At 33.1% G+C, this 23,312-nt stretch overlaps 1 protein-coding gene across 1 annotated transcript in view; it reads right to left on the bottom strand.

Moving 5' to 3' along the window:
* Nucleotides 1-12,168: 12,168 nt before the first annotated feature.
* LOC143258129 (uncharacterized) overlaps nucleotides 12,169-23,312 on the bottom strand; it is a 28,520-nt gene continuing 17,376 nt past the window's right edge. The window contains exon 3 of the mRNA XM_076517146.1: nucleotides 12,169-14,340. Coding sequence (XP_076373261.1) covers nucleotides 13,598-14,340 — 743 coding nt within the window. The 3' untranslated portion in view covers nucleotides 12,169-13,597. The remainder of the gene's footprint in view (nucleotides 14,341-23,312) is intronic.

The raw sequence follows: 23,312 nt of genomic DNA, 5'->3' as shown, positions 1-23,312 counted from the left end.
TATAAACTATACTGTAATTAAGAAAATAAATCATGGCATAGCTCTATGTTGACTGTATGTCAAATATACTGTAATTAAGAAAATAAATCATGGCATAGCTTTATGTTGCCTGTATGTCAAATATACTATAATTAAGAAAATAAATCATGGCATAGCTCTATGTTGAAAACAATTATCTTACAAAGTCAAAGTACCTACATATAGCCTTTCGCTGTAATTTCAAAACCAGGGTTCAGCGTGACTCTTCAAAACGATTATAGTTTTCTTGTATATTACCAACCCTCTAGGACATAAATATTTACAAAAGATGGTAAACAGAAATGAGAAGAGAAGCATAGTGATAGATAAGACGTTTCAGCTTATTTCAGTGTATTTGAGACACCACTTGGAGCAATACAATCTCGGTAAGCTATGTTTGCTGTGTCCACCACGGGTATCAAAACTCAAATTTTATCGTTATATATCCTCCACACTTACCACTGAACCATTAAAGAGTACGATTTGAGCTGATTTGAGCTTTGTAATTAATTTTAAGTACTACGAGCAGAAACTACGCTCTCGCACATAGGTATTTTGTATAAAAAGGCGTTTATAATGAACGAATGAAATCCACCTTATAGACGATTCGATTTATAAGTTCTACCACTACTTACAGAAATGCTATAAAGAATCTTAATTAAGGCATGAAGGAACACTTGGTAGTGTTATGATGCAGACGTTGTCATGGTGAGTAACCTATAATATCATTATCTTAGACAAATTAGTGATTAATTATTACCTTCTAATTAAATAACAAAGAAGGAATGACTGGAAATATTTTGATATAATCTTTGTCATTGTGAGTAGCCTACATCAACAGCTAAGTATAATTATTAATCAGTTGCTGTCTTTCTGACTAAATATTTGTATCATACATATCGGCTACCAATACGCTGCCATCTTTCGAGACGTCCTTCAGTGATAGTATTTGATGTGCTATTCATTCGTCCTGTGTCTCTGCATTTTCGTTTTATTTCGATCAAAAAGTTCTCAGCTTTCAATTATGGTCACTACTAACATGGAAAGAGCAATTTCTCAGAGTACCATGAAGATAGCTGCAGAGCAGACGAAACGTGGAATAACAATTGGTTAATTATTAGTAATAAATAAGAAAATATTAATAACTAATTACTAAATGAACTTAGATTATCTCACAGGCTACGCACGACGAAAGCTTAATCATAAATCAATACGAGGACTAGTGTTCTAGGCAGAAGTTAATTCTGTTTTTGTTACCAGTGCCTTAAGCCTATATCCATTAGTAGTTACAATGCTGTGTTAGGTATGCTTAAAAATCATTGTTGACGTATGTTTGAGAACAAGAATGTCTCCTAGTTTATTAATACGATAATCTAATAACAAACAAGTTATATAGTTCAAACGTTTTGATTTTTATGTGACTTTTTCGTTCCTCAAATTAAATTTAAGTTTTAATTTATACACCGTGCTATTTTATCTTTTATAACATTTTCCAATTTTTACTTCATTTTAACATGAATTTTCGTTACATTCATTTACTATTTGTTATTTAATTCAACATTTTAAGTTTTATTTTGATATTAAATTACTTCTTACCCTTTACTTTTCTCAACGTCTTTTACTGTTACATTCTAATTTTTAGATTAAAATAAGTTTTATGTATAAGTACTTGTTTTGTAATCCTAACTTATCTTTAAGAATCACTTATGCTTTATTACATGTGTTTTGCCCTCCAGTGGTATGGCCTGGCATGGCCAAGCGCGTAAGGCGTGCGACTCGTAATCCGAGGGTCGCGGGTTCGCGCCCGTGTCGCCCTAAACATGCTCGCCCACCCAGCCGTGGGGGCGTATAATGTGACGGTCAATCCCACTATTCGTTGGTAAAAGAGTAGCCCAAGAGTTGGCGGTGGGTGGTGATGACTAGCTGCCTGCCTTCCCTCTAGTCTTACACTGCTAAATTAGGGACGGCTAGCACAGATAGCCCTCGAGTAGCTTTGTGCGAAATTCCAAAAACAAAACAACAAACAACCCTCAAGTGGCATGTTTGTGGTGTTATAATGTTAGAAACCGAGTTTTGATACCCGAGGGCTATCTGTTCTAGCCGTCCCTAATTTATCAATGTAAGACAACTCTTAGGCTACTTTTTTCACCAACGAATAGTGGGATTGAGAGTAACATTATATCGCTCCCACGGCTGAAAGAGCGGCCCTCAGATTGCGATTCGAACGCCCTAACTATTTGCTCATGTCAGGCCTATTTTTGCGTAAAATTCAACAAACACATAAACTTTATTATTGGCGATGACGGAATACGTTATTTCAAGAAATCTGATATGGTACAAAGCTGTACGTTTTTCCAGTAGCCTCAAAATGGAAACAAAAGATTAAAACAAAAATGGCAATATTTATATAATAAACAAAAAAACTGGAAACTTAATTTGAGCGGAGTCACAGATTTTTGCTTAATAATTTTTAACCGTTTAACATTTAACAGTGCAAAAATTGTGGCATAAAGTAATGTAAGGCTAGAATTACAATTTACACATTTTTATGATCTATATAACAAATGAAAAGTTTCAAGTTGATTTTGAGTTAAATTTCCATTTTTATTCCCATGTGAATTATACGAAGTTTTTCGCGAATGGAGAACTTTCAATCTTTGAAAAATTGATCATTAAAACTTCTTTTGTTTGACGCTAAAATTCTTAAATGCTGCATATTGTGCACAACGCGAACTTACTGTCGCTAACCGGATCCAACAGATTTGTAAGGATGCGTAGTAAATCAAATGCGCAACTCGAACTTACCTTCGTAAGCCAGGGTGCATGTTAAATCAAATTTTTGATTTTTGTAAAGAACAAGTGCTCTCTTGAAGTTACTTAAAAGTAGTTTGCGTAACTTTCGAACAGCACTTTTACAAGCACGTACTTAAGACATCGTGCGTTGAGTATACTTTTTAAACAACAGTTTTAAAAGTAAAATGCAAATACACCACGAACAGAACTTACCTATTTTCTTAAACTAAATTCATTATATAGCTTAAAATGACAATTTATAAGTGGTTAAAGCATTCAGAATTAATCAAAAATTTATGTAACTGTAAACTGAATTTCAATACACTATACACACGATGAGTACGTTAATTAAAACTTTCTGGAATTTTCTCAGTAATCATATATTTATTAGTGTATTTTCACAGTTCAAGGTCACTTTTATTGTACTTCTAGAAACACAAAACGATGCAACTAAATTTTCAGCTCGAGAACAAACAGTGATGATTTAGTGCAAAGAAAAGTTCATACAGTTGAGAAATACTCTCCTTGAAACGTCGTATAGGAGATTGGATTCTATGGTTTTGACACTAAGCCACGTGGTCCGCTTGAAGTTTTAGATAAATTTTTGAAATGCTATTTCCACAAATTATATGATGCAGTATTTTATCAATAATTTAAAACGACACTTGTGTAAAACATCTATTTGCAGTTAAAAGCAATACAACATTAACATTGTGGCAAAGGTAGGGAATATACACTGGAAATTTCTGACATGTTGCATTATAAACATATCAATGAATTAAGAATGTTAGCATGTAAAACGTTAGAGAGTTTGGTTTGTTTTGAATTTCGCACAAAGCTACTCGAGCGCCATCTGGGCTAACCATCCCTAATTTAGAGACAAGAGGGAAAGCAACTAGTCATCACCAACCCCCACCGACACTTTGGTTACTCTTTTAATAATGAATAGTTGAATTAACCGTAACATTATAACGCCCCCACAGCTGAAAAGGCGAGCATGTTTGGTGTGACGGGATCCGAACCCGAAGTTAGAGGGAAAATAAAAGTAGATAACACAAGAATTTACTTGTCGTACGTTCAAAATGTTTCTACAATAATAAGTAATGTAATGAAAAAGTACATAGAATTTATAGTAACATTCTATCCACGTTGTAAATTAAATAGTCTCACGAGTATTAAAGATACTGATAAATATGGGATTTTTGTATCTATGGTCGAACTCACATTGCACAAACGTGTAGAAATTTAAAATTCAGAACCAAGGAACATAGAAACGTATTAGTTAAACACAAAGTAAATGAATCGTTATTAGAAAAAAACATGTGATGGAAGCATTTCGTATTACAGACTTAAGTGTCACCAAGTTGATAAATGAGGTAGAATTTCAAATTGAATTGAATATCAGAGAAACTAATGAAATTAAAAAAACAACAACAAAGATATGAAATTAAACAAGGAAGCTGGTCCAGGTCTAAAAATAATAAAGTACTAACCAGATATTTTGTAGTTCAAGCCTAAGTGGTGTTAAAGAAATGTAAATGATCGTGTTGGTAAATAGCCACGCGTTTACCGTTACTCTTGAAGACGGTGTCATATAGACTCCGACACATATGAAAAAGTCTATTTTCAGTGCAATGTTTCCGTTCTTAATAAATCTTTATTGTGCAATGATTTTAACATTATATTACTTTTAATTGTAAATACTGTATTGTATTATATTAGAATAAGGCTTTTCAATAATAACTCATGGAAAGCCACACAAGATTTTTTTTATATCCAATAGTCTCTCAGATACATTGGATTTTGATCAAAATGTTAACTACAATTTGCATTGATTTGAAAAAAAATGATATTTTAATACCGTTGTTTTTTAATGTCAACTAATTACCCTTTCCCTTTTGGGGGGTTTTTGAAAGATATTTTTAAAATTAAAATGATTGATTTTTTCTTGTTTTATAGATGTCTCCTCAGCTCAACTTATTAAAGAAAACCATATGAGGCAACTACACTGGGCAAGAAGATGAAACAGGACTTTCTACCTTTAATTTTGAACATGTTATACTAAATACTATTTTATTTAATTATAATTTAGTATTTACGCTTTGGAAATAATTTCATAATTTATGTATAAAAAACAACAACGTTATAAAACTGAAAACAATATCACAAACTTTTTTTTGATACTGATTCAGTTTTACGTAACCTTAAACTAAATATATTTTTCATTTGATTTGGTGAACACAGATTGTTTGCTTGTTTTGAATTTTGCGCAAAAATACATGAGGGCTAGCTGCGCTAGCCGTCCCTAATTTAGTAGCGAAAGGCTACAGGAATGGCAGCACGGCTAGCCATTACCACCCACCGCCAGCTCTTGGTCTACTCTTTTGCCAACAAATAGTGGGATTCCGTCACATTATAACGTCCCCATGGTTAAAGGGGCAAGCATGAACCTTGTAACTTACGGCATCAAAGTGTGGAGCGTGTTTTTCACCATAATTGGACAGTTTTATAGTCCAGCACGTTAAATAATTTCCACTGATGAATAAAGATCAGCTGTAGAAACTAAGGTCAGCTGGACAAAAATTCCGGAATTATATTGGCAAAGAGAAAAACGCAGGAAAGATAAGCCTTTTGATTTGGTGTGTTTTGAAATGGTGTGTTTTGAACTAAGCATAAAGCTACATGAGATATTTCTTCATTACCCTAATTTAGCAGTGAAAGACTGGAGCGAAGGCAGATGGTCGTCACCACTCACCGACAACTCTTGAGATTCTCTTTTACCAACGAATAATGGGATTGACTGTCACATTGTAACGCTTCCACGGTTGAAAAAGCTAACATGTTTAATGGAGTAGAGATTCGAAGTCGGGTGCCCTAACCACCTGACTATGTTGAGACAACTGGGATCATGACCTAGAATATTATACACGCCACTACAGATCAAAATGGAAATTTTTCAATGATAATTTGGAACGAACAATAATAAAGGGAAAGAATGATCTTTTCTTACTTATAGCCCCGCAACACACATCAAACATGTTCGCTCTTTCAGCCATGGGGGCGTTATAATGTGACGGTCAATCCCATTATTCGTTGGTAAAAGAGTAGCCCAAGAGTTCGTGGTGGTTGGTGATGACTTGCTGACTTCCCTCTAATCTTACACTGCTAGATTATGGAGGGCTAGCGCAGATAGCCCTCGAGTAGCTTTGCACGAAATTCAAAAACAAACAAACTAACTTACCTAAAGCTCAACCATTAAAAGAGATAGTCTTTCATGATCCAATACAGAAAGGTCGCGTCTACTTTCCACCTCTTCAGATAAATCTAGAAGAAAAATCGCAACTCTGTGTTATCTTCTCTGTAATTAAAAGAAACAACAGTATTAACCTTTTCTCCTGAGAACTCAGTAACTCTATAATGCCCTGTAGCCTAACTGTATTTCCCGCGTTGAAACTAATTACGGAAATGTCTCAAGGAAATTTCTGGAATAGATCACAGCTAAGCGTTTTAATTGTGCTAGATGTGACCTCTCTTAAAACATGGCCCATCAAATAATTTAAATTATAAAAAAGTTAATGTAATGACGAGTAAATTGCGCTTTTTTACCCCTAAATTAAAATTTGTACTCAAGTGATGTACGACTGCTTTATAAGCTCCCAGTTGTAACATTAGGTGCATCTATGATTGACGCCTAACAGCTCTAAAGTAAGAAACACTTTTATAGCTCAGTAATGTCTTAATATAGCTTACAAAGTTTACAGACGCAGGTGATAGACATACAGACTTCGAAATAATTTACTGTAAAGTTTTGTTGTTGTTATTGTTGTTCAGATCAATGTCCACCTCAGAAGGCCCGGCATGGCCAGTTGGTTAAGGCACTTGACTCGTAATCCGAAGGTTGTGAGTTCGAATCCCCTTCTCACCAAACATACTTGCCCTTTAAGCCCTGGGGGCGTTATATAATGTGATGGTAAATCACACTATTCGTTGGTAAAAGAGTAGCCAAAGAGTTGGGGTGATGACTAGCTGCCTTCCCTCTAGTCTTACACTGCTAAATTAGGGAAGGCTAGCGCAGATAGCTCTCGTGTAGCTTTGAGTGAAATTCAACACAGTCTAATTATATTTTGTGTTGTCGTGAGAAAGAATGTAATTCAAATTATCAAGACCTTCAGTCTAAAAAAAACTACTGAATGAAAATTTTCCATATTTATATAAGACTGAGAAATCATATTTGCCGTTAAGTATATGTACTAAACATTGCATATTACCATTTAGACAGTAATTCCGAAAAGAGATAAATTTTACTTACCTTAGCTCAAGCAGCAGTAGACTGAGAAGTATATCTTTAACTGATAGCATGTTTCATATCTACCAGCAGCAACTTATATTTCACTTTATGAGTAGGTGATTTGTAGTGACATCTGTGGACTGAAATTGACTAAAGAACTATAGATTAGATATCTCAATACATTTATCACAAAAGTGGATTTATTCTCTTTTGTTGTGGTTTTTTTTTCCGAAAAGTGATTGAACTAACCGTTAGTGAGCATTTCTGTTTACAGAGTGGGAATGAATTAGTCATATTTGTCTAGGAGAAATATGCTATATTCTAAAACGTTTAAGGAATCGTTCTGATTTAACCTTCTGTACCGTAAACACAGTTTGTGTTAGTAGCGTTTTCCTGCGAGCTTTTAAGCCATAATAAACTCTTGGAAAGGTCATAAAAGTCATGGTTGGCTTTCATTACGTCATGTAAAAGTTGCTTCCTTCAATAGTATCCATTCCTTTTTCTGCTTTATCATAGAAATGTGAACAAAAATTTGCAATTTCATAGACTTTAGTAAAGCGGACTGCAAGACGCGGACGAGCAACTAAAAAACACAAAATTGACATATGTTACATGTAAGTTTAAACGAAATTATTCTACTTGGAAATGTTAACAATTTTGCGTATATTCTATGGTGAAGTATTAATTAAATTCATTGTAGAATGTTTAGAAAAAACTGTTGTACTTTTATTTATTGAAATAAAAAGCAGGAATGAATCCATGAGTAAAGTATACTGAATATATATATGTGTGTAGAACACAAAGTCTGTAATAAGTTTAGTGAACTAAAACGGACGGAACCAGTTTTTATTTTTCAGTTAAATTCAACTGACTCATGGTCTAACACATGTACATATTACTAATGGTGTATTTTCCTTAAAGTAATTCGTATTTGTTTAATGTCACTTTAATTATAGTTCACACGACTTTAGAACTTTATGATTAACAGATTTTGCGTCAACACATCTTGTCTAGAAGTACAAAGTACCATAAAACAAGTTGTCACAAAAAACTGACACTATCTTTTGTATTCACAACATACATGGAAATGTCCAGGGAGGTTTTCTTCAACATAAAAGCATGCCAGGCCTTTTTCTTAGAGGATTCTAAAGGAACTTTGAAATATGAGTTTCTTGAGAAGTTCTTCCTTAGATTAACGGATGAACGTTTGTCTCACCAAGATCTTGTGCTTTGATTCTTAGCAAGCTAATTTTTCCCCTAAACATAATTTCTACTTTGGTAGAACACTACTATATCTTCTCACTAACCAATAAAGAGCCATTGTTGAAAAGTAACATTTTGGAGACCACTGTCTGACATAGCATTTTCAATCTGAACGGCATCATGTACAACACATTTGCTAACTAATCACGTCAGAAACCCACAGCTTAGGCATAGTTATCCATGATTTAGAACTGCTGGTCAGATAGAAGGCAACTAGTCAGGCAATATTCACTTCCTACATGATTACTCTAAATCAACCAACGGAGGTGATTACCACGGCTATAATATCGCCACAGATGAAACTGAGAAATATGTTTAGAACATTCTGTGGCCTAAGCCTTGATCTTTCCAATCCACAACATAGTACGCTCAACAATAATCCTCATAGTACATTTTTTATTCAAGGAGCTACCGAAGTTGATCTCCTGCATTTGGGTTTAGAAGCTGCAACTCATCTGTGAATTATAGCAACATGAAACTTCTTCCACATTGTGGACTTGATAATCTACACTATGTTCTGTCATTAATGTCTATGTCAAAATAATGGACTTATTCTTCTTAACAATATATATATATATATATACAACACTAGTAATTAGCAAGAATGTTGAATAATATAGGTGTCAGGCTAAGGATTCTTCTACACCAGGTGTCTGTGATTTATTGTTGATAAATTCAAAAATAACTGAACGGCATTCACTTCACTTGCTTTCACAATAATGTATTTGGAACTAGTTAAACAGTAAATTCTTTATAAACACTGTGTATTTTTTCTCTTGTTGTCAAAAGGCTACTTAGGCCTATTCAATTGCTTTAAGTTTTCAGTAAGCAAGCCGAACTATTTATCTCTATTTCTGTTGCCAACCTATCTGAGTATAGTTCACGTACGTTATCTTCGAATTCACCACGGTTATATCCTATACGTCCAACATCGTCTGCTCATTTTCTCTCATTGTGTTTCTGAGAATCGTTAGCCTATTTGTTAAAGTCCACTATTAGTCTCACTTTAATGTATACCGTTTGTTAGGTCTATATTAATAGTTTAACTTTTGATCGACTGAACTATAGTAACTTTCCTTTGTTTTTTGTCTGCTTTCACTTTGTTTGTCTGTCATTTTTTCAGCACAACTCATAATATTTATATGTTTATTACTTTCATCGTTGGCTATATTCTCCACATCAATAAATGTCACAGACGTTCTATAATCTCGACATTTATGAGTTATAAACACAACGTAATTTACGTAACTAAATTTATTATAACGTTTAATTTAAAACAATTGCTTTTCCTTCTCTTGTTATAAAAATAATAAACAGCTGTGAAATATTGACTCAAAAAATAAATTACCGCATTTCCTGGCGTCGAAGACGCTATTTTTTTCCAAAAAATAAGTCTCAGTATTTTACCCTGCGTCTTCCAGGGCGAAGATTATATTGCTTATAGGCCTAAACCTAAGCTTAGAGGAAACGTTTCGATACTAGACAGTAATCCAAGCCCCTCTGTATTTACCCAGAATGAAACGTGTAAGTCACTTAGTATTACGTAACGAATAAATAAACAAGAACATCTCACTGTACATATGGTGTTGTAATGTCGGCGCGCTTTTTAACTCATCTGGCGTAGAATATCGTTATTACTGGTAATAATACAGATATTCCAGTGGTAATATAAGGTATACACTTTCAAAGGTAGATATGATAAGCATACAGCTAACAAACAACGAGAAGTGAGCAAGAGGATGTACATACTGTTAGTCACTAAACAATCCACGAAACGTCTTGGTAAGATTGGTGGAAGTGGTGCGGCCTTATTCTTATGTTTATATCTTTTTTTAAAATTTCGGTAATCAAAATGTGGGTGCATTTTTGTCGTTGGGAAATACGGTAATTAATAATATCTACACTAAACAGTCTTTAATATCATGACAGTCTGAAATAATCGATTGAATGCTTGATATGTGGTTACATTTTACACCACATTTCAAACTTCACATGAATCAAGGATTGATACATAAAGAGGTAGTTATAATATCGTTTTTGTTTGCATATATTAGTGTTTATAAAACGTTAACACAAAAAACAAAATTTGAGTTTACCCTCTAGGCATTTATGATCTGATCGAAACCCTTAAATGGAAATAAATCTAAGAAAAAACTGGGAAATGGGAAAAACAAGAAATAGGCGTTATTTTTCAGCTGTAATTTAGCTGTCAAATAATATTTGCTGTTGTGCTAAATATTTAAATTCATAATTTCGTGTAAAATCAGTGATTTATTGTGTTTAATAAATCTCGGTGATAACTTCGCTTTATATGTAAAACATTAGTTTACCTTTTCTGTCAAAAAATAAAAACAAACACAATGTCTGCCATAAACTTTTTTGTTTGTTTATTTAAACACAGAAAAAAATGTGTCAAACAAATAAGTGTTTCAATGATAAGTTTCTGAGTTCCTTTGTCTAGTTTTACCAAAAAAACAGGAACTCGGTTACACTTGAGTTTGCAAACATTTCATGAAGAATTTAGAATATGAATGTGGTATTGAATTATTTAACTTGTAATACAAGTCTTCCATGTGAAGTAGCGATTATGTTCTTTCTTTAAAGTTTTACTAACAGATGCAAAATCTAATAATTTGGAAATATTTAAATAAATCAAAATACCAAAACTAAGTTATGAAGCATTTGGTTGAAGTCCCTGTTCGTCAATCAGTTCTGCTGCTCACTTTCTTCAACTATAATCAACAAATCCTCCCCTATTAACTTTAAACAAATGGTAAATCCCTTCTTTTATTCAAGAAAAAATATTAGTTTTATTATTTACTCTGTGTTTGTTTTGAATTTGTTTGTTTTTGAATTTCGCACAAAGCTACTCGGGGCTATCTGTGCTAGCCATCCCTAATTTAGCAGTGTAAGACTAGAGGGAAGGCAGCTAATCATCACCACCCACCGCCAACTCTTGGGCTACTCTTTTACCAACGAGCGTGTTAAGGCGTGCGACTCGTAATCTGAGGGTCGCGGGTTTGCATTACCGTCGCGCCAAATATGCTCGCCCTTTCATCCGTGGGGGCGTTATAATGTTACGATCAATCTCACTATTCGTTGGTAAAAGAGTAGCCCAAGAGTTGGCGGTGGGTGGTAATGATTAGGTGCCTTCCCTCTAGTCTTACACTACTAAATTAGGGATGGCTAGCAAAGATAGCCCTCGAATAGCTTTGCGCGAAATTCAAAACAAATTCAAATATCGTATTGTGTTTAAATGTTTTTCATTACATATAAAACTTTTATTTATTACAGCATCTGATTAGCATAACATGTTTTCATAACAATTATAGTAATCTGTAATGATAATATTTTACTCCCATTTCGACCTAACGTTTCTCATAGATAATAAAGATGATAAGTAAAAACTGTCCAAGAAGAACATGGTTATTGTAAGAGATCTTCAACATAAAATCTCACCAAAACATATTTCTTTCCGAATTTCTTCAGTTACGTTTTATTTCTTTCATACTTTACGCCTGTAATAAGATACAATTCACAATTATTTTAAAGGTATACGTTCGGAGCTTATTTCATTATAACGATCTGGATTTTCTCAAATCATTGTTGGAACTATTTGTGAAGATAAACTTTAACATTTGTTAGAAATATCATGTTATTAATTTTGAGCATTTAAATCAACAAATGATTAATGACTTTTTATTGCAAGTTTCTCACTAGTTATAATAAACCAAAAATTTGATACAATCTTGGAAACAACTTTATTGTAGAAAGAGTATCACATTTACAATACATATTTTGCAATCACTATAATATTGGTCAATAAACTGTTGATAGGTCTACAGCAACTATATCTACTCAAATTTCTAATACAAATATGTAATAATTAAAAATAAGCCTACAGAGTCCATCCACTTCAATTAAATATACGTTTCATTTCAATTTAATATCAAAAATGATTGAAAATGGTTCTCTAATAAAGAGTGTCATAATCAATTGTTTGTTAAAAGATTTATTTTTCAGGTTTACTGTTGTTTGGAAATAAATAAAGAAAATATTTATTTCTTCTTTTTTCATTGTCACTTGTCATTTCTGGTATTGTAGTAAATTGTGAAGACGAGGATTGTTTTGATCATTTTTGGTCACTACTAAACGAAAAGAGAACAATCTTATTTTGTTTAAAACCACCTTTTGACAATGAAACACCATATGTCAGATATTATATTTGGAGAAGGCTTCTATTGGAACAGTTAGAGTTTCATCAGAGACGAGAATGTTTCCTTGAAATTATTACTTAATAGCTTGTTCCTCTTTTGCATCCTACCATTTACTCTAACGCTTCTCATTCTGAAAACCGTATCGTACAGACTATGAAAAGTAAGTCCAACTTTGACTTGTTTCTTAATAACTGGTACTAACTTATTAAAGTGAAATAAATCTCTGCTATTCTTGTTATAATTGCTCGTAAACATGTTTCCAAATTTTATTCTGTGATAATCATTGTCATTTTCATTCTCTCATTCTTTTTGTCTTTACCAAAATGCATTATTTGATTATTATGTGCATTGTAGTCATTTATTTGTTTGCCAAAATTCACCACGGATTAATAAGGTCGTTTATCGTCTTTTCTCTTTCCAAAATACATAATTTTGTGACCTGATGACTCTTTTTCGTCTATTCTTTTTTCATAGTGCACACTTTTATGATTAGGTATGTTATATTTATCCATTTCTTCATTTAAAAGTGTCCCATGTTGACCAGGTCGCTCTTCGTTTCTTCTCTTTCCAAAATACATCATTTTATGACTTGTTTGCTCTTTCGAACCGACTTTTTTTCCACAGTCCACCGTTTGCTAATTAGATGTATTGTTTTCGTCTTTTTCTTTATTAAAGGACAACATGTGTTGATCGGATTGTTTCTCGTCTTCTGTTCTCTTTCAAAAATAGGTCATCTCAGGGCTTGAATACCTTCTTTCTTCGGCTTTCTTTTCAAAATAAATTCCTTGATTAGTATACTTATTATCGTTATCTATTATTTTACCAAAGTATATTCTGTTGTTTATTGGTTTTTCTTTACTAATTTTCTTTTTAAAGTGCGCCATTTGATGGGCAGGTTTATCATTTCCATCCATTCTTTTGCTAAAGTACATCATACTATGTCCAGGTTATCTCTTCTATTCTATTCTCTTCCTACAGAACTTAATAATTATTGGACCTAAGGTCATTAGCAATTTGTTTATGAAAGTACATTATGCTTTGGCCAGTGCGCTCTTTCTTTCATTCTCTTTCCAAATGGCATCATCTGCTCATCGGATCTTTGTTCTTTCTCTAATTGTTTTTTTAAACACATAATATGCCTGTTATGTTGCTTTTCTTCTTCGACAACACTTTCAAAGTCCATCATTTGATAATGACGCAGATTGCTGTTATCATCTCTTTTACCAAAATGTATGATATAATGGCCAGGATGCTTGATACTATGCACCCGTTTGTCAAAAGACATTGTAGCGTGACCCCTAAGTTCTTTGTTACTTTTAAGTTTTCTGAGGTTTGGCTGCTTAGAATATGCTTTGTTCTTAGATTTACCAATAAATCGTTTTCTAAGGTGTAATATTCTTTCATTTTCATACCTTTTATCCTCTGTATGACTGAGTGCCTCAAAATGTTCATATAAACTATTCTCTGATTGTAGTCCCTGCTGAAAGAGGACTTTGTTGCGTTCTTTATTAACTACACCATTTCTTCGTTTTCCAAAGTGAATAAAACTGTGTCCTCGTCCGTTATCATCTTGTTTTTGTGCACTTTGCAAATAATCACCCACTTGTTTTTCTTCCTCGAATTCACTAAGAAAGTCGGTAATATACAGACGATACGGTGTATTGTGAAAGTTTATTCCTGTGTTTTGATCAGGAGGACCGTCAGGTATGTAGAAAACTTTTGGAAATCCTCCGGGAAATAGTCTTTTGTGAGGTTCAGGCTCTGTAACAGGGTTTTAAAAATATATAGATGCTTTAAGTTCTTGAAGGAGTTTTAAATAAACAAATTACATTTTAGGTAATCATAAAAATATGGAGTTAGAATGACCAAAAGTATTGACGTTACCAATCAAATAATATTTCAAAATTCACGTTCTTGACTAAGATTTAAAATATTGTCACTTGCTGTTATAAAAGTACCTGCTTTATTTTTCACATAAACAATAAACCTTACTTAACAGTTTTGACAGATACCAATACATTTCTTTAGTGTTATATACGATGCTAAAATATTCAAAAAAACACTTTGCCATCTAACTTGTTAACATCTCTGAGTTTAAAAACATCAAAGAAAGTGACAAATCCGGTACGAACAGGATGTGTCAAAACTAAATTTTGATATTTGTAAACAGCATGATGTCATCAAAAGTTGATTATTTTTGAAAGGGATACATAACATCTCTGTTCGATACAGAATATTCATATACTAAAATCACAAGGATGCTAAGATTGGAGCTTAGAATTTCAAAGACGGGGATATTCCTTTTACTCAACGACATTTAAAATAAATGAATATGAATCAAATTGTAATATCAAGCCTATCCGGAAAGAGATCTGTAATACATCGTAGCCCAACCGATATAAGCATATTGTGGGTGTATTGTAGTTGTTGAAAATGCATGCACGTAATCATCAATGGTAACAGCCACTCATGCGCCAATGACAATAATACATAACACAACAAATATCTTCGATTGGAAAGCCATACATGTCACGTGTACACAAGTCTGGAAACGAGGTCAACACTGTGTGGGTTCACCGAGATAATGCTTCCAATCAAATCTTCCGTTCATTCTCAAGCAATGGAAAAATAAAGCATTCGTGATATTCCATACCAAAATATGTTGGTCAAGTCACTAGACGCAGTATATTGAATTTATGTGTGATCGACTGTTACAATTGGGCATTGGAAAACTATCATTTTCACACATTAGATGGATTATGGAAAGACATAGGGGAGAAGGGATGTGCTTTGAACAAGACAGTGTTACAACAGAGCCTTTTGCAATATTTTATTTTCAATTGTTTTGATATAATGTACTCATAAGCAACCCAGACATATCTATTTATTTTATCCTATGTTTTCTTTCCAGCTGTTTGTTCGTAGTTTTGTTGTTGTTGTTTTTTTTAATTTTCACACAAAGTTATTCAAATCATGATATGCGTATAGGCGTCCCTAATTTTCTAATAATAGACTAGAGGAAAGTCAATTAGCTAAAACCACCCATTCCAGACTTTTATACTACTCTTTTGCAACTAAACAGGTAAATTTAACAATTACTTTTAAAACACAAAATATGGAACTAGTGTTTGTGACTTAGGAATGCGAGCAAAAAACTTCCATATTCAGAGCCCGGATACACTGCCAGTTGGGCCACTCTCGGTATTCAGAGCCCGGATACACTGACAGTTGGGCTACTCTCGGTATTCAGAGCCCGAATACACTGACAATTGGGCCACTCTCGGTCTCATCTCCGGTTTGCATTCAGTTGAATATGTCTAAAACAATATTTTCCCAGCAGCATTAAATCTAAAATAAACATAATTCAATAATAATAATAATTCGAAAATGCTTCTTCCTATGATAAAACATTATGCACACAAACATGTATATATATATTTGAGCACATTCAAGAAAACGATGTTACAGTAAAATGGAACACATGCTAGAGTAAAAAGATAAAACATAGACTTGAAAGCATTGTTCTTTCATTATGATAAGACATTTTTTCTTTTTTATTGTTATTAAGTGTAACAGTTACATTACCACTTGTATTTTTGGTTATCTGAAAACCGTCAGAGAATATTGTTGTCGTTATTAAGCACAAAAGTAAGCAATAGACTATCTGTGGTCTGCCCACCATGAGTATCGATACCTGGTCTTTAGCAGTATAAGTCTGCAGACATGCCGTTGTGACACTGGGGGGACGTTGGGGTATATGTTGTGTTTTTTTTAAATAAATGATTTTGTGCATTGTACACAAGTACAGTGAAATACCATGTTTAAATTAGCTTGGAAACAATTCCATTTAATGACATATATACGGAAATGACGTTTTGTTTTGTATTCTATGTAAAATCATTCACAAGACATTGTGTTTCTGTAACTTTCAAATTACAGACTAGTTAATAAACTATTCACTACTAGTAGATTTTATATATTGTATCGTATTGAGTAATTTTATGTTTTTACTTGTTGCTACACTTGACCAAATTGAATGAAATAACTCACATTAGCTTTAAAATTCACAGAAAAATAATTAGTAGTTAATAAAATTAATAATTATAATGTTAAAGGATTTTTTTTACATTCATATGTGTGTGAAAGAGAAAAAAAGACGACAAACAGGTTCAGAAATGATTTAAAAACATGTTAAAAATCAGATATAATAATTTCATGGTTAATGTATGTTTGATGATTTTGTTGATTTTCTTCGCATTAAACATTGATGCTGTGTTTGTTTCACTGTTTGAGCGCAAAACTACACAATGGATTAACTGTACTGAGTTTGCGACGGGTATCGAAACTCAAATTTAAGCATCATAAGTCCTGAAGCGTACCGAAAAGTCACTGAGAAATAAATCATTATACAAGGGATAGAAACTGTAATACCATTTTATGTACGTCATCAGAATGTTGCTAAATAAAAGTTTACTACTCTTATTAAAGAATGACAATATGATGTCTGTGTTGCTTCAAATCATTTCTAAGCTGGAAAACTTTTCATGGTTAAACAAAGGATATGATTTACAAATAACACACTTTGTAGAGTTTCTTTGTTTGTAGAAAAATTACACTGGGCTATGTGTTGCGTCCACCGCAAGAAATTCGATTAACGTTGCAAGTCTATAAAGTTAACGCTCTTCCACCACTGCGCCATTTTGTACAGAGCTCTTTTTATAGCTTTTAATTTTCTGATATTTTTTTTTACATTTCAAAGAATAAAACACTTTTCAACATTCTCTGTGGCTATTCAGTTATTCAGAGTCATAAAAGGAAATTATGATTTGTTGATTTTATTCAGATGAACTGATCAGAAATTGAAGTTGTCCAAACAAGATATATATATATATATATATATAGCTGACTGAAGAAAAGAAGTTTCTTTTCGCAACTTAATAGCTGTATATTGGTTGATCTTCTTACTGCAGTTTCAAATTGTAACAACGGAAAAATAAATGAGTTAAATTCATGGAGGGTAGATATCCAGTTTGGTAGCTATACAAACCTATATTTCGTACTCTGCTGCCTGGCATGGCCAGGTGGTTAAAGCACTCTACTCGTAATTTGATGGCCGCGGGTTCGAATCCCCGTCGCGCCAAACATGCTCGCCCTTTCAGCCGTGGGGGCATTATAATGTACGGTCAATCCCGCTATTCGTTGGTAAAGGAGTAGCCCAAGAGTTGGCGGCGGTTGGCGGTGATGACTAGCTGCCTTCCCTTTAGTCTGCTAAATTAGGGACGGCTTGCGTAGATAGCCGTCGTGTAGTTTTGCGCGAAACTCAAAAAAAAAAACAATCGTACTCTGCATGCAGCCATTTTTGTTTCTCTTTGAAAAATATTTCTTGGCTAAAGTTTATATATCCATTTATTATACAGATTAAATAGACTGTTTCCTTACATAAACTAATACAATTAAAACTATATGATACTTTTTATATTGAGTAAACGAAGGAAAATTCTAAAAAAATTACAACACTTTTATCGAAATAACTTTGGTATATCAGGAAAGCTTTAGATAATGATATTAATAGCTCTGTAATGTTAGCTGAAATAATAAACGGTATCATTTTACTTTTCTTTAGCTTTCAGAATTTCTATAATCAACACTTGTTTCATAATTTGTCAAAACATGTGTACTCAAATCTATTCTGTTATGTTGTATATATAAATACATACATTTATACACATATACATGCATATTCCAAATAATTCTTCAGGCCTTAAAATTATAAAGATACATTTGAATGTGATCACCTAACTTGCTTTACTTATTTATCAAGCACTGATATTAAAATTAATGAGATAATATTCGACTCTTTTTAATTCTTTTTTGTAACATTTATTTTTAAACACTTAAAAACGTGGTATAAACAAAGCTCAAACATTTTGTCTTATTCATGAATATCAGTTAGTCAGCTATTTGTAAACAAATGTCTCGTGTAACGAGACTCTAGCATTTTGGTTAGATTTATTTTACTTCACATCTGATGAATAAATGGATTAAGTATTTAATTTAAATTTACAATAATTGTTTGGACTCGGTTTTCATCTAATAAACATTATAAGTGCTTCAGCAGCAACACTGTTCACTAAAACATTAGCGCTTATTTAAGGCTGTGTTTTAAATGAGTTATTACAAAAGAAAACCCATTCAAGGTCAAAATAAATAACATTTTTATGTGCAGGTGCTTTTGGTGAGGTTTTCACTCATTCTGTTTTGTGGGCAATTGCCAAAGGTAAAATAGTTGTTTTCACAAAGCAAGTTTCTGGTAATTCTAGAACAATTATTCATTAAGATTGTACTGTTCGACACTACTTCTAATATTTCCCGTTTGGTTCGCCACAAGTTTGTTTGTTTGTTTGTTTAGAAATAAGCACAAAGCTACACAATGGGCTATCTGTGCTCTGCCTACCACGAGTATCGAAATCCGGTTTTTAGTGAGTAAGTCCTCAGACATACTACTGAGACACTTGGGGGCGCCACATGCCATTTCTTCTAATCTTCTTATCATTATAAAAGAGTTACCTTTAGATTTCCATTATTAACTTTTAATACGATGACATAACTTGCAAAGTGTTGCCTCCAGTAATTGAGCCGTAAATCAGACGGCTCATAACGCTACAAATATGGTTTCCATTCCCATGACTGACAGAACAAAGATAGCCAATATACAATACAAAATAACTTAACCTAAAAATGTTTGTGGTACCATTACATCTTCAAGAGTGAAAACGTAGGAAAAATAACAGAACATGAGCATCATTCTTTGTAAATTAGTTGAATTTAAAAAAGTAAACTATTCAACATTGCTTAACGTGTGTAATATTCATTAATAGTACTTACATGTATAATTTGTTCGAAACAAAAACAACCTCAAACAAAAATAAAAAACGCTGCAATAATCGAAAGGATCCCCAGGGTGCAAACTATAATATGCGACATAAAATGTACCCTAGGTTTTGGAGGTGACTTCGTAAGTAGGACCTACATTGTGGTGGAGATACATCGTCTATCAGTCTTAACCTCCGTTCGCCAGTCTTACATGAAGAATAATTAGATAATAAAATGATGAAAGAGGTGTAAATAGAAATTAAAAAGCAAGATGTGGATGCTCAAGCCCACGACATCCCACACCTATACCACCCTTCACTGCCTGCAGACAGTTGTGGGAAGGTGAATACTCTCCAAAGTAAAGAAAAATTAAACAAAAATAATAAATAATATGTTAAATAAACTTAGTAGCCCAGAAGACAAATTACAGTAGTATAAAAGGTCCCAACCAGATATCTAAATTAGTTTGTATAGCTCCCAACCACTACGCATTAAGCCCACTGTAACTACCAATTTTCAAACTATAAACAATCCTTTATATACGATGAGGTGTTGATCCGCATAAAGTAGTGCCAAGTTGTTTAAATGATCTTATTAAAAACTAAAAACAATCATCAAAAACTTTCGGTAAAAAATTCCTTAATATTTGCTTCTTTTTACTAATTTAATACATTCTTACACTTATCACAGAATATTTTTAACAACTTTAGTTAGGGTTTTTTTAAAAATTAAATCCACAAAATGTTAATTTTTGTATTAACATTTCAACATTAATAATAATATATTGTAATCTGTACAAACTTTAGTGCCGCGTATTTTATGTTTGTTTGGGCTTATTTTTGTTTATATCAAATTATCATTAGTCAGAGGTTATGATTTATTGTTTATAACGCAGTCCTTCTTTTTTGATTTTCTTTTATTTTACTTGACTTTTAAGCAGTAATATTCTATATATATAAGTGCCCCTAGTGGTATATCTATGAACTCACATCGCTAGGAACCGTTTAGCTTTGTATTTGTAAAAACGGCTCGTTTGGGTTGAGAAAATTTTTTTACGTAGAGGGATGAACAACGTTTCGACCTTCTTCGGTCATTGTGAACCTGACGACGACCGAAGAAGGTCGAAACGTTGTTCACTCCTCTACGTAAAAAAATTTTCTCAACCCAAACGAGCCGTTTTTGCAAATATATTTCTCTACAAGTGGGTTTTCTCGACATCACCGTTTAGCTTTGTGTTTAATTCCAAACAAACAAATATATATATGTAAATTATATGTAGGCTATGTATTAAAGTATTAAAAAACGTAATTTAACATTAGCTCTTATGAAATTTGAAATAAAATAACATTTCTTTACATTTGCCAATATATTTCACTCACCTCTCAGTGTCTTAGGTTTCTAAAATGCTGCTTAGGATAAGAGGATAAAGCAGGTAAATATACTCCATCACGATACGAAGTCTACTCCAAACGATACTGATGAGGTGTGAATTCAGCGAAACTAGTCTATTGCAGCGAGAGTAGCGAATAAAATATACATCAATATTTACTTCGTGTTTTTTTTTTATTTCCTGAAACAGATAACTCTTGTCGTCAGTCAACCAACCAAAGAACCACTACCAACGAGAAATCTCCGTACTTAATTGCTTCTAGTAAAATATAGCATCTGTGTTTTAAAGAACTTTCCAACATATTAGGGTAGTGCCAATTAATACCTAACTTTCTTTATGATTTGGTTTGGTTTGTATTTCGCGCAAAGCTACACTAGGGCTATCTGCGCTCGTAGTCCCTAATTTAGCAGTGCAAGGTTAGAGGAAAGATAGCTAGTCATCACCACCTACCGCCAACTCTTGGGCTACTCTTTTACCAACGAATAGTGGGATTGACTGTAACATTATAACGCCCCCCACGGCTGAAAGGGAGAGTACGTCTGGTGTGACGGGTATTCGAACCCGCGATCCTCGGATTACGAGTGGAGTGCCTTAAGCTGGCCATACCGAACCCCTAACTTTCTTTATTAGATAATTTAACAAAGCACATATAAATTTGTTTTTATGTAAGTTAATTAATACTGTACTTACGTTGACAAAAACATGTTACTTTTTGCGTATCTAGGTGGTTTCCTAAATGATGTTAAATTATAACATTTACAAGAGCATCGACGGTCTTTTTAAGTGTTTATATTGTAAATAATTATACATTTGAGAAACCCTAGTAATGTTAACATTGTGTTGTAACTAATTAATTAAACTGTAACACCGTATCTTCATTCTTCACTAAACATTAAAGATATTTTTATTTAATCAAATGTATTACAAGGTAACGTTGGACAAGATAAAGAGGTGTTTAGATATTTGATTATATTTATTAATATAAAGGTTTTCCTTTGTATTGGTTTATTTTGGGAAAGAAAGAGGTAATTGACCGATATTAATTAGGATATTAATAAATATAATCAAACATCTAAGCACGCCCTCTGCATTCCTACACTCAATTACACAACCCCCCTTCAAACATGTGGTCAGCTATCGGTCAGTTACCTCTTTCTTTCTTTGTGAACCTAACGATCACCGAAGAAGGTCGAAACAATAATCAGTGATGTCGAGAAACCCACTTGTTGAGAAATTTATATGCAAATTTATATGCAAAATTTATATTTATATGCAAAATTTATATGCAAAAAAGACACCAAAACGACAAACCGTTGACTAACCTCATAATTAACAGATCCGACCGTCAATTAAACACAGACGAGAAACAACTACTTAACAAAGGACTCAACTTCGCAATAGCACCTAGGTACATTCCAACCATAGAAATCAAAACATGTTTAGAAGACCTAGCCAGGAGACTTGTGATACTTTCTACAGTGAAGAAAAACAAGGAAACAACCAAACACAACCAACAGAAAGAAGACAACTTAGATAATTTTATTGACATCCAACAGCCAAATTTCCCAGGTAAAATTACAAATTTATATTTTCCAGAAACACCTAAAAACAACATCTTAAACGATTTTTTCAAAGAATTTTCTCACAAAACCATCAACATAATTTCACAAAACAGAAAACTAAAACAACCTTACAAAAGAGACATTAATTCCATTAAAACCTAAAACAAGACAAAACATAAAAATTCTAAAAGCAGATAAAGGTTACGCTATTGTCATAATGAACACGAATGAATACATCCAAAAAATGAATAACATCCTATCAGACACGAAAAAATTTAAACCAATACACACAAATCCAACAAAGACACACGAGACGCAACTGAACAAATTGCTACTACAAATGAAAAAAGCCAACACAATTTCACAAACACTTTATTCCTACCTACGTAAAACCGACTCACGCACACCGCAAATATACGGCATCCCCAAACCTCATAAACCAGATTGTCCATTACGACCAATAATGTCCACATATGAATCGTTTAATTACAATCTTGGTAAATACATAGCATGGGCATTTTTCAAATATGTAACATCAGCCAGCTCATTCATCAAAGACTCTTTTAATTTCAAGTCTAATCTAAATCAACTTAATCATAAAGCCTTAATGGCCAGTTTCGATGTTATATCCCTCTTTATAGAAGTTCCAACCACTGAAGCCTGCAAGATAGCCTTAGAACTCTATATCCGAGACCCTAACCTAACTATAGAAATTCCCAGTAACCAGTTAGCAACCCTCATAGAATTCACCACGATAAAGACAAACTTCATGTTCAACAACCAAAACTATATACAAACAAATGGCCTAAGCATGGGCAACCCAGTATCACCAGTTCTAGCCAATATTTTTACGACACAAGTTGAAACACAAGCAATTAACACAGCATTACATCCACCACTATACTGGT

This window comes from Tachypleus tridentatus, chromosome 7 (genome assembly GCF_004210375.1).
Source record: "Tachypleus tridentatus isolate NWPU-2018 chromosome 7, ASM421037v1, whole genome shotgun sequence".
Lineage (NCBI taxonomy): Eukaryota > Metazoa > Arthropoda > Merostomata > Xiphosura > Limulidae > Tachypleus > Tachypleus tridentatus.
This window is presented reverse-complemented; position numbering and strand designations above follow the sequence as displayed.